The sequence below is a fragment of the Eretmochelys imbricata genome, chromosome 27 (genome assembly GCF_965152235.1).
Source record: "Eretmochelys imbricata isolate rEreImb1 chromosome 27, rEreImb1.hap1, whole genome shotgun sequence".
In the NCBI taxonomy this organism is placed as follows: Eukaryota; Metazoa; Chordata; order Testudines; family Cheloniidae; genus Eretmochelys; species Eretmochelys imbricata.
Genome location: NC_135598.1, coordinates 14202728 through 14214315, shown reverse-complemented (window position 1 = coordinate 14214315; position 11588 = coordinate 14202728). Strand labels below are relative to the sequence as shown.

General features: G+C 43.0%; 1 protein-coding gene across 1 annotated transcript; it reads left to right on the top strand.

Annotated features, from left to right (window-relative positions):
- The first annotated feature begins 4030 nt into the window (after positions 1 to 4030).
- Positions 4031 to 11214, top strand: LOC144257901 (keratin, type I cytoskeletal 19-like). The gene is made up of 8 exons (XM_077806133.1): positions 4031 to 4615; positions 5620 to 5702; positions 6671 to 6827; positions 8129 to 8290; positions 8767 to 8892; positions 9132 to 9358; positions 10187 to 10317; positions 11189 to 11214. The coding sequence occupies exons 1-8, from the start codon at positions 4031 to 4033 to the stop codon at positions 11212 to 11214; spliced, it is 1497 nt and encodes a 498-aa protein (XP_077662259.1).
- The last annotated feature ends 374 nt before the right edge of the window (positions 11215 to 11588 follow it).

Here is an 11588-nt window from a genome sequence, read left to right as displayed (position 1 = left end):
TCTTCTTGTAAGAAAACTGAATGCTTTTTCATTGTTCTCAGATCCAAGGGTTTGGGTCTGTGGTCACCTATGCAAATTGGTGAGGATTTTTACCAAACCTTTCCCAGGAAGTGGGGTGCAAGGGTTGGGAGGATTTTGGGAGGAAAGATGTGTCCAAACTACGTTTTCCAGTAAACCTAGTTAGAGTTTGGTGGTGGCAGTGGTTATTCCAAGGACAAAGGATAAAATTAATTTATACCTTGGCGAAGTTTTAACATAAGCTGGTAAAAGTAAGCTTAGGAGGTTTTCATGCAGGTCCCCACATCTGTACCCTAAAGTTCAGAGTGGGGGAGGAACCTTGACCCTAATGTCTCTTTGAATTCTTCTTTGCCATGATTATTGATTGACAATGACGCCCCCAGCGATGTAAACGCCAGGAATTTTTATTGCATCATGAAATATCGGCAGACTCTGCAAGCAGATTAAACCCTCCAGAAAAGAAATCGAGGAGGTTAAGGATGAGCTTCTAAGAGTAGATGACTCTGCTCTTGTTGTACACGCTCTACCACACCTCCAATTCATCACTAACAAATGTGCTGAGATAACTCAAAGCTACGAACTAACCACCAGTGTGAGAGAAACTGAAGTAATGTACAAAACTGGCACCTTGGAAAGCATATTTAAGACCTAGGACCACAATCAATGTTGCCAAATTCAGCATGAAAATGATTTAATTTACCTGCTTGGAATTTTGTCAGGCATCGTCATTACAGACCAGCGAATCATTAGCCCGATAAAAAGGCATGGTCTGAATTTGAAGGGTTGCAACACTAAAACTGCAATCAGCACAGTATCCCACACCCACCCACATGCAAAAATTAAAGTCCACATTTACCGCAGAGTACTGATTTCCAACTTACTCTCTGTTTGCACATCAAAGAACTGGAAAAATTTAATAGATGATGCCTGGTAGTTAATTATGCAAATTGCATAAGGTAATTATGACAAGTGACAAGATAAAATCATGTATAACAAGGTTGCAGAAACATCACGAAGCAATGCTTAGGAAAAAAAGCTCTGCTGGTTTGGACACACCCTCCCCGTGGAGCACACAGGGCTCTTAGAGAAAATAATCTATAGTGGACTTTTGATGAACAAAAGAACCAGACAGAGAAAAAGAGAGAGATGTCCTGAAAATTAACTCTGCCCATTGTTATAAAAAACCATCAGTGGGAAGCTGCAGTGGGAAATCAACCATTTAGGTGGGAAAAACGGTAACACATGATACTGCAAGTTTTGAAGCAAAAAGACAGTTTGCTGTCACAGACAGCAAGAGAGAGTCGGAGTTAATGAGATGAGTAGCAAACATAAATACATTTCCCTCTCTGATCCATGGCAGGGCCTGTACGTCAAGCAGCGGAGTCTTTAGCTAATTACAAATGTACAAAAATCTTCCGTGGAATTGACAACGAACTTCTGTTTGTGCTGCATGTAATTCAGGCAAGTTTTGCTGTGCTGGCAAGAAAGCGGAACTCTGCTGTGCCAAAACGATACCTCTGAAAGAGAGAACAGAAGTTACCCTCTCCACAAAAGCTGCTTAGTGAGGACAGCTATTGGCTAATTTCTTCAGAGATCCGACACAGCATAACGAAAGCTTCAAGCAATAAAAGCATTATATTAATTTCTGTTTGTCCTCAGAGCCTCACCCTGACTCCAATTATACTCCACAGTACAAAGGACGAAAATCAGATTTTCTTCCTTACAACTTTCCTCATGATTGTGTCTTTGCTGACTTGCATTTGGGAAGCGAGTGGGGTACATTTCTGAAAGGAGGACTGGCTTCTGTTTAAAGCACTGTAGCCTAATTCAGGAGCCCTGCATGTAATTCTTGGCTCTGCCACAGTTTCATTCTGGGACCTTGAGGAAGTCACTTTCTCTCTCTGTGGAAGGATTATTTTAATGCTGTTGGGGGTTTCCATGTAACGAGTAGTTAATGAATGTGGCAGGGCATCTAGAGCCTTGTGATAGGCATGCTTTTTATCATTTGAAATCTAAATAAATTAATTATGATCACTTAAACGGGGATCATAGTACCCTAACTTACATGAATGGGATGATGATAAATCCATACATACTTGGGAGGCACTTGGGTATTATGGGATGGGAGCCATATAAGTGCGTAATATAGATAGCTATTCCTACCAGTAAACAGGAGATGGTTTGAGAGGTATGGATTTGAAGGGATTGTCTTTCAGATCCCAGAGGAGAAGGACTTGGAGAATTAGGCGCTGACAACAGCAAGTAGTTTTTCAATAACCCTTTTTCCTCTAATATGGAATCCCTTTCTCTGTCTCATTCAGGCAACACGATATAGGAATTTAGCCTTTCCTTATACAGAGAGTTCCTGATTGCTCCTAAATCTCTGTCTTAGGGCTTCCAGATCCCTAGCACAATATCTCATGCCAGCAAATCTCAGCTGTTCACAGCTGACAAGTTCTGTTTGGGTGTAAATAGTTCTAACCATTTTGCAAAGAAGCCCCCCTCTTCTGGAGTGGCAGCTGATGCCCTCTCTGTCTTCTCTGACAGCACCAGTCTATATAAATGAGGGTTCATCACAACTTCTCCCTTAACGAGCTACCTGGGAGGAGGGAGGAGGTGAGACAAAGCCCAGTTACTACTAATGGTGCTTGTAAATTGCGATCTATTAGGGAACGTGTGCCTTTGTGCACTTGAAGAGAAAAGCGTCCAATTATTAAGATGTCCTCTTGGGAAAACGTTACTGACCTTTTCTGCAGTATGCCAGTTCTGTGAATCCTTTTCTTGTTCCCACCTGTATATCATAGCAGTAGTGGTGTCCAAGCTCTCAGAGCAAATCCGAATGAATTACTATGCAGTTGAGAAATGAGAACAGCTCTTCTCCCTTCAATTTCCCTGCTCAGTATAGATTCTTACACATTAGCAATGGAAAAGGTCTATTTGGTTACACCTAGTCCACCCCTTTGCAGCCAGCCAGTTGTTCCTCCAGTGCTATCAGCAGTCCAGTTTTGCATTCTCTATTTCAGGAGTTCCCAGAGTTTTTCACATACACAACAAATATTAACAGATAAATTGTCCATGGACAACCCCACCCCCATTCACCACTGCATGGACCATTTCCCCTTTCACTCACTGTCACAAAACATCCAGCTGGCATCTACAGCAATTACTTACATGGGAAAAGTAACATTAGGAAAGTATTTAATGTATTTTTGGCTTATTTCAATGCAGTTTTCAGCTGAACTCAAGGAGGAGGGGAACCAGTTAACCAGCCAACTCTCCACAGACTACCAGCAAGAGCTCTTTGTGGATCAGCAGCAATCTACAGGCTCTAGTTCGGGAACCCCTGCTCTACTTCCACAGCCTAACAATTCTCTTTGTTAGGAGTGTATTGGACATAGCATCTGTCACAGTATTAGGAGCAGACCTGAATATTTATATCATGGTGTCTCAGACCTTTCCACTGAGAGGTTCATCACTATTTTCACTTTACTAAAGCATGACTCCATGTTTATTCATTCATTCACTTTGATCTTCGATATCTACGCCCCAGCACCTCACATGAAAAACATGCTTATTAAAGACAAAATAAAAACTAAAATAAAACAACAACATATAAAGAGCTTTCTGTTGCAATAGACTGCATTATATCTTCCCTGTATATAATTTAGGGCAGTGTTTTTCCTGGCTTCTTCTTGTAAAATTTTTATCATAAAGAAAAGCCAATGATTCATGAAACATCATTGCGAGTGTACATTTAGAACTAGCTGCTAAAGTGTAAATTAACTTCCTTGTTGTACTGGGATTTCTGGAGGGAAACTGCCTTTGGGAAATTATTCTTGGCATAAACAGCAAGACTAGTCAGCCCCATGGGAAGGAGAAACACCCTACTGGTGACACCCACTGTGGAAGGTATAAATAGAGATCTGTGGGGATAGAAAATCTGCAGTCTGAATTCATATCAAGCTGTGCCTCTTGCTTTGGGCTTTGGGCTGGACTCTCAATCGCTGTCGCTATGAGCTGCAGCACCAAGCAGACTGTTACTCTCTCTTCCAAAGGGAGGAGTAGTGGTGGTAGCTGTGTGGTTGGAAGTGGTGGTGGAGGAAGGACTTCTTCCATCTCTTCGGGAAGATATAGCTCCTATGGGATAGGCAGCGGTAGAGGCTTTTCGGGTAGGAGTTACAGTGGTGGAGCGAGTTGTGGAGCGGGACTGAGTGCTGGTAGCTTTTCTGGAGGTAGCTATGGAGGGGTCTTTGGAGCAGGTCTCCCAGGATACAGTTATGGAGGTTGTTCCAGCACTGGGTTCAGTGGTGGCAGCACCCGCTGTGGATATGCAGGTGGCTTTGGTGGTGCAGCCAGTGGTGGCTTTGGTGGTGGTGGTGTTTGTGGAGATGGCGTATTTTTCAACTGTGATGAGAAGCTGACCATGCAGAATCTGAATGACCGCCTGGCTTCTTACCTGAACAAGGTGCGATGCCTGGAGGAAGAAAACGCTGCCTTAGAGTGCAAAATCAGGGAATGGTATGCCCAGCATGGACACTCCGGTGTACCAAAGGACTACAGCTGCTACTATAAGGAAATAGAAGATCTTCAAAATCAGGTGACTTTTTTTTGGCTGCATTCCCCATTGTAAGAGCTTCCCTCTGAGTCTGTGTTCAGATCCTAGGGCAGTTGTGAGAGGCAATATTTCACTTTTTGTAAAATGTTCTTTGCAGACATAAATTAAGGCAACTGCTTTTATGAACTACGAGTGAGGGTGTGAAAACTCATGAATCCATTTACAATTTGCCTTTTCTCGACCAGATTTGCACATAGAGAAAAAGGTTACATATGCAGGGAACATTCTGGCCCTGGTCAGTACTCCTTATGAATGAAGTTTGTAACAGGATGTTTTAAAATATTTATATTCAAAAGGGAGGTGAGAAGAGAAATTCATTCATTAATCCACTGATTTATCTTCATTATTACATTGTATCCTGTCATCAGTTTTCCCGGATTCTAGTTAAAATCTCATTTCTATTTCAACCAACTTTGAGCTCGTATACAGAAGTGAGGGTGGGGAAGGGGAATATTCTCCTAAAGAACAATAAGAAAAAAAGGATACTTTGTCACCAATGGTTTTGAATGGGCAATTTAATTTTTTTTTTAAATATTTTCCAAGTGTATTCTGAAGAAGAGTTAGCCAGACAGGAAAAACAAAAGAGACAGAATCACAGGGTGCAGGAGAGAGATACCTGCCAAATGCTGAGCTGTAAAGTAAGTCTTGCGATGAAAAAAATATAAACTCATAGTTACAAACCATAGACCAAGTTTGAAAATGTGAGGTTTGTTATAGCAGACACTAGGGAGCACTAATTATAATTGCAAAACTGTTAGCATTTTAACAGCTTGTTTTTACACATTCATTCATTTCACCTATTTCACTTCACACACTTGGACATTTCTCGAACATTTCTCCTTGGATCTGAAATTTTCTGTGCTTCCTATCTGTCTGAATTTGAATACTGGGAGAGTAAAAAGACTGAAATTTGCAATGTGGCACTGAACGTGACATAGTGAAGAGACTTCAGAGCTGAAAATCCCCTGGACCCTATTCTTTTCCAGATTGTTTGCACTACCCTAGACAACAACAAGATCATTCTGAACATTGATAACAGCAAGATGGCAGCTGATGACTTCAGACTGAAGTGAGTACCTCTCTGTACCAGACAAACCCTGTCATTCTCCTCTTGTTCCCTCACATCCTATTTACAAATTGACAAATGAAGAAATCCCCAACCAAGAATTACTGGAATTCCTGATTCATGACAGGTTGTATTTTTGTGAGATGTTATTATTATTATTATTAATTATCTGTATTAGAGTACAGCTATGAAGCTCAGTCATGGCCCAGGACCCTATTGTGCTAGGCACTGTACAAACACAGAACAAAATGAAATGGAGTACTTGTGGCACCTTAGAGACTAACCAATTTATTTGAGCATGAGCTTTCGTGAGCTATAGCTCACTTCATCAGATGCATACTGTGGAAACTGCAGCAGTCTGCTGCAGTTTCCACAGTATGCATCTGATGAAGTGAGCTATAGCTCACGAAAGCTCATGCTCAAATAAATTGGTTAGTCTCTAAGGTGCCACAAGTACTCCATTTCTTTTTGCGAATACAGACTAACACGGCTGTTACTCTGAAACAGAACAAAATGACACTCACCACCCCCAAAGAGCTGACAATCCCACTAGAAGACAAAAGACAACAATGGATACAGACAGACCAATGGGGGAGTACTTGGGAACAATGACACATAAGTGGTGATCTCTGATTTTGATATGTGCCTTTGGTCTTTGCCTCTAGAGGTGCCAGAATAGGGGCATTTCCAGGACAGAGTGTTTGAGGCAACAAAGAGTTTGCTTGTCAGGTTTAATGGGCTAAAATATAGGGACAACAGATGTACATTGGGAAGAGTCCATTGAAGGCAATGGAGCTATGCAGATTTTTACCAACTGAGAGTCTGGCCCACGGATTTTTAAAAAAGAAAAGGGTTTCGATTATTTCCCAGGGGACATGCAGAAAAATTAGTGTGTGACATCTTTGTAGTAGTTCCTTAATGGTGGGCTCAGCCAGGGGCTGACTTTTCTGTCTCTTTTGTCCATGGCTTAGGTATGAGACTGAGCTGGCCCTTCGCCAGAGTGTGGAGGCTGATATTAATGGCTTACGCCAAGTTCTGGACGAACTGACCCTGTGCAGGTCTGACCTGGAGTCACAGCTTGAGTGCCTGAAGGAAGAGCTGTGTTGTCTGAAGAAGAACCATGAGGAGGTAGGAGCTCATTCCCTTAAATGGATTTTTTTTAAAATTTTGTACATTACTTACTACAGCAGTGGGGACCTGACCCTGATTAAAACACCAGGGCACGACTGCAACTACGACCAAGAGAATATTAATAATAATCTGCATTATTATGATAGTACTCCTTTCACAAATCCCGTTGCCTATCATATTCATTCTAATTTGAAATATAAAGAGGGCGGATCCTGAGCCGGAGTAATTGTCATAAGCAGCCCAAGAGCTCAGGTCCAGCCATCTAAGGTTTGTGAACAATGTAGGACCTGAGTGTTAGGAATGAATGTCAAGCTTCTGGGAGCTCCTGGGCTCTGCAAAAGGGGAAGGGGAGAGAGCTACCTTAGAGACTAGAGGTGAGCTGGAGAAATCTTCCAGCTGATTTGTCACGGGCCCATTACTTAATTTAACTCAAAACACTTCATAAACAATTAATTAGTATTAACAACATCCCTGTGATGCTAGTATTCTCTCTGTTGCAAAGCCAGGATATTTAAGGAATGGTTAAAAGAAGTGTCCTGCCCAAAATCACTTGGAAACTCAGTAGCAGATCCAGGAAGAGTAGGTCAGGAACTCTAAGCACTGAACCAAGCTCCCTTCTCTTGAAATGTAAATATGAAAGGAAAAAATATGAAGAGAGCCAACCTATTGTGACTAATCTAAGATAAAGAATGACTTCTTTGTCAAAAAGAGGCCAAGAGAACCTGTAACACTAGTCCAAACCCATTCAGGAAAATGAGTGACTTTCATTCATCAAAGTTAATTCTGTCACAATATGTATGCAACAAAAATGTCAGTGGAAATGCTCTGACTGGATTTGGTGAGTAGAAGAGCCACGCACAAAAATGGCTCTTGTGAAAACATAAACTGTTAAAAAGCATAATGTAGAAACTATCACAGGAAATCACCTCTTATGCAAGATCCAGTGACAAAAAGATCCAGGTGAAGATGAAGCATAAAAAATGTCCTTTTTTGCTGCAAAAATAGTCAGGAATTCCTTAATTTGCTGTGATTAACCATCACACAAACCAATAAACATCCACTGTTTCTTTACCTCAGGAGTACTCACTGTAGAGCTTTGCTTGGAAATCAGCTGTGGTTTCCCCATCAGAGCTGGGTGTATACTGGAGAAGATGCATCAGAGACAGTGTTGTGACTGTCAGAAATGGGCCCCAGGATGTAGAGGCTCACTGACAGTGGCATGCTGCTCTCACTTGCCAGAGAACTCAACTCATGTTTTTTTTTCTTTTCAAACAAGCTGATCTGGGTTATCTTTGCAGGAAATCAATTGTCTGAGAAACCAGTCCACTGGTGATGTCAGCGTGGAGGTCAATTCCTGTCCTGGCCCAGATCTGAAGAAAATCCTAGAGGAGATGAGATGCCAGTATGAAACAATGATTGCACAAAATCGCAAAGAGGTTGAAGATTGGTATGAATGCAAGGTAAATTCATCACAACTGTAACTCCCTCAAGCAAAAATACAGGAGCTATTTCTGAATCACACATGCACGCCACAGGGAGAATTTATTCCTGTATCATATGTTCTAAACGTCATCAGCATAGATGTATAGTGACCAGGTGCACAGGGGATGGAGGCCCTGTGCATACACAGTGAATGTGTCTCATGGAAGAATGGGGTTTGCTACATGTCAGTATTGAGGTGTGTTGGTGGAACAGTGGGCGAGCCTGGCAGTTAGGACAGAAGAGAATTACTGGTGAAGTTGTGAGGGGTTTTAGCATTAGAATAGCAAGGGGAGTTACAAGCAAGAGATGAGATTGATTCCAGTGTGCAGAAAACTTGCTCAGCTCCTGCCCATCTTACATCTTTTGTTACCCACTCCTTTATACATTCACTAGATCCACCTGACAATTAAAAAAATCCCTCTGAAGCTCTTTATTCTGGGTTTCTGGTTTTCAGATTGAGGAGGTGAATCGTGAGGTCATCACAAGCAGTCAGGAGGTTGAGTCGTGCAACAGCCAGGTCTCTGAACTTAGACGTCAGTTGCAGTGCCTGGAAATTGATCTGCAAGCCCATCTCAGCCAGGTATGTGATGTTGTCACCATTGATATCTCACCTGTGACACACTGATGTCTGGATTTCTGGTCTGACGGGGACCAGCCTAGCCTGGCACTCTATGTAGCCGTGATGATATCACTGCCACACCCATTGTTAGCAACGATTTGCTTTTATTTTTGCGTTGATATCCTCAACTTCCTGCATCAAAATGGGTTTAATTTAGTGCATGGCTAAAGTACATGTGGGTCTTTTGCTTCAATTCTTAGAGAGACAACCTGGAAGCCTCTTTGGCTGAAACTGAAAGTCGCTACAACAGCCACCTGTGCCAGTTACAGCAACAGATCACCTGTGTGGAGCAGCAACTGGCTGACCTGCGAGCAGAAATTGAGTCCCAGAACCACGAGTACAAGGTCCTCCTGGATGTCAAATGTCGACTGGAGCAGGAGATTCACACTTACCGCTGCCTGCTGGAAGGAGGACAGCGTGACATTGTGTACGTAGACTGCAGACACAGCGGGGCATAAAGCAAACACCTATGCTGTGATCTGTGCAATGTGTGAGATCTAAAATCACAGAGAGTGTGGGGATTCAGTTTAGATAGGTATCCAAAGCTTGAGCCAAACCTCGTTCCCGCCTCATGGGTCTGCAGAATGGAGAACTTCTAATGAGACGAGGTGCCTTCCAATACTGTGTCTAACGATATAGCATCATCTACGTATTGTTGTGTACTTCCTAGTATGTGCTGGGCAACAACTACCATGAGGAGAGGATTAATTGCAATATTTTGCCATTTCTGCTCCAGACAGAAGCCGGGGGTGCAGAGGCAGCTGTGAAAATGAGAGAGAATTGTAACAAGACATTAACCTAAGTATTTCAAACCTGCATAAAAGACCCAGTCTGAGATTTTGCCAAAAGTCCAGCTCATTCCTTCTTTTATCCCAAGCATCTGGCATCTCCCCAACTCCACTTTGTTGTGAAACAAGTGGTACAAATAATTAGGCAAAGATTTTCCTGATTTGGAAGCAAGGGAGTCAGCAGACCCTGTTTAAAAAGCCCATTGGCAATGGCAGCCTATGACTAATTCATCCTTTGTGGGCAAAGTTAGTGGGGAGAATGACTTGCCCTGTAGTGATGTGCTTTTGCTTTTCTGCGTGGACAAAGTGGAGTGAGGGTGCTGGGGAGGCATTCTGGACAGGTCCTGGCTCTTTGCTGGACTGGTAGCGATTGAGGACAGGCAAAGTCACATGGCTTCACTGAACCTACAATGCCATTGTAAGGTTGGTTTCTCATTCATTCACCAAACATTCTTTCCTTGTCACAGTGGCTCGGATGGAGGGATTTGCGTAGGAGGTGGAATAGGAGGAGGAACAGTCACTAAAACGTCCCACTCCTACTCTTCATCTTCCCACTCTCTGCCCCATGTCACGTCTTGCCACCCTGGTGATCTAAAAGGTAAGAACTGACTTACCGTATAAGGGAAAATGTTTCTTTAGTCCTCTTCTTACCAATAGGGCAAGAGAGAAGCTGTCAACCCACTCTCTGTTAGGTGGTTGTGAGGTGCTGTAGCTCACCTTTCAGGACCCTGTTGTAAGGCAACTGGAGAGTCTGGTAGGACATGGTGACACAACAGTGGTATGGTATGGGGAGTGTTAACAGGATCAAATGCAGTTGTGACTCTCTATGAATTATGAATGGTGCAAGTGAGGGAGAAGAGAGCTAAAAGAGAGGGAGGAGGAAAGAGGGAAAAGAAAGGTAGCCTGAAGTGGAAGCAGTGAGAGGGAGGGAGAGAGTCTAGAGAACTTGGAGAAAGAGGCTGGAAATGGAGGCTGGGTGTTTTTTAGGATGAAGGAGGTGGTAAAACGTCCTTAAAACAGAGAGACAGAACCAACGAGGTGTTGGTCGGGGATGGGAAAATGGATCCAAGGCCACAAACAGTATCTCCAGGAGGTGCATCCAGCCGTGGGGAGAGCACAACGATTTACATTTGCTTTCTAGGAAAAATAAAACACATTGGGGGCAGAGTGAGCTGGGTGTCTAGGGGATGGACTAGGCCAGGGGAAGGGCACAAGGAGCTTCCCTTGTGCATTCCCAGCAGAGCGGCTGGCCTGACCTGCGGGGTTTGTATTCTTTTTTTGTATTCTAAACACATAAACAATTTTGGGGAAGTTCTGGAGCTCATCTGAATTTATAGTCAGCAGGGTGTCTGTGTGCAGCCCCCTCACTCAGGGTATATGTTAAATAGGCACATCTCAAAGCCTGATGCTGCAGGGAAGGTTTTACTTGCTTTCTAAGCAAAGTAATGGTTCTATTTATCCCTCTCCAGGGCACGGCAGAAAGATCTGTGACTAAGAAGAGAAACCGGCATCTTCCAGTGCAAGACCCACCCAGCAAAGACCCACCCATACACAAAGCGAGAGCTCAGCCAGCACATTCACTGTGCACCTCTGCAAAGAGCATGGAGAAGAGCTCTTTAGAATTACTCATCGCTGCTAATGCCAACACAAGTGTCCTAAGGGGCCCATCTGAGCTTTGGTCCATCTTCCTGCCTATCATGATACTTGCTTCTTCCAATCGGTGATGCTCTCTGTGTCTAATTACAATAATTACTTACTTGAGTTAATCTGTACCGTGGTTGGTAATTTACCTTCTGCTGAAAAAGTGTCTCCAATAAAACTTTGCTTCTGCCTGATGCAATCAAGAAACCTGTGTCTGGGAAATGGTTT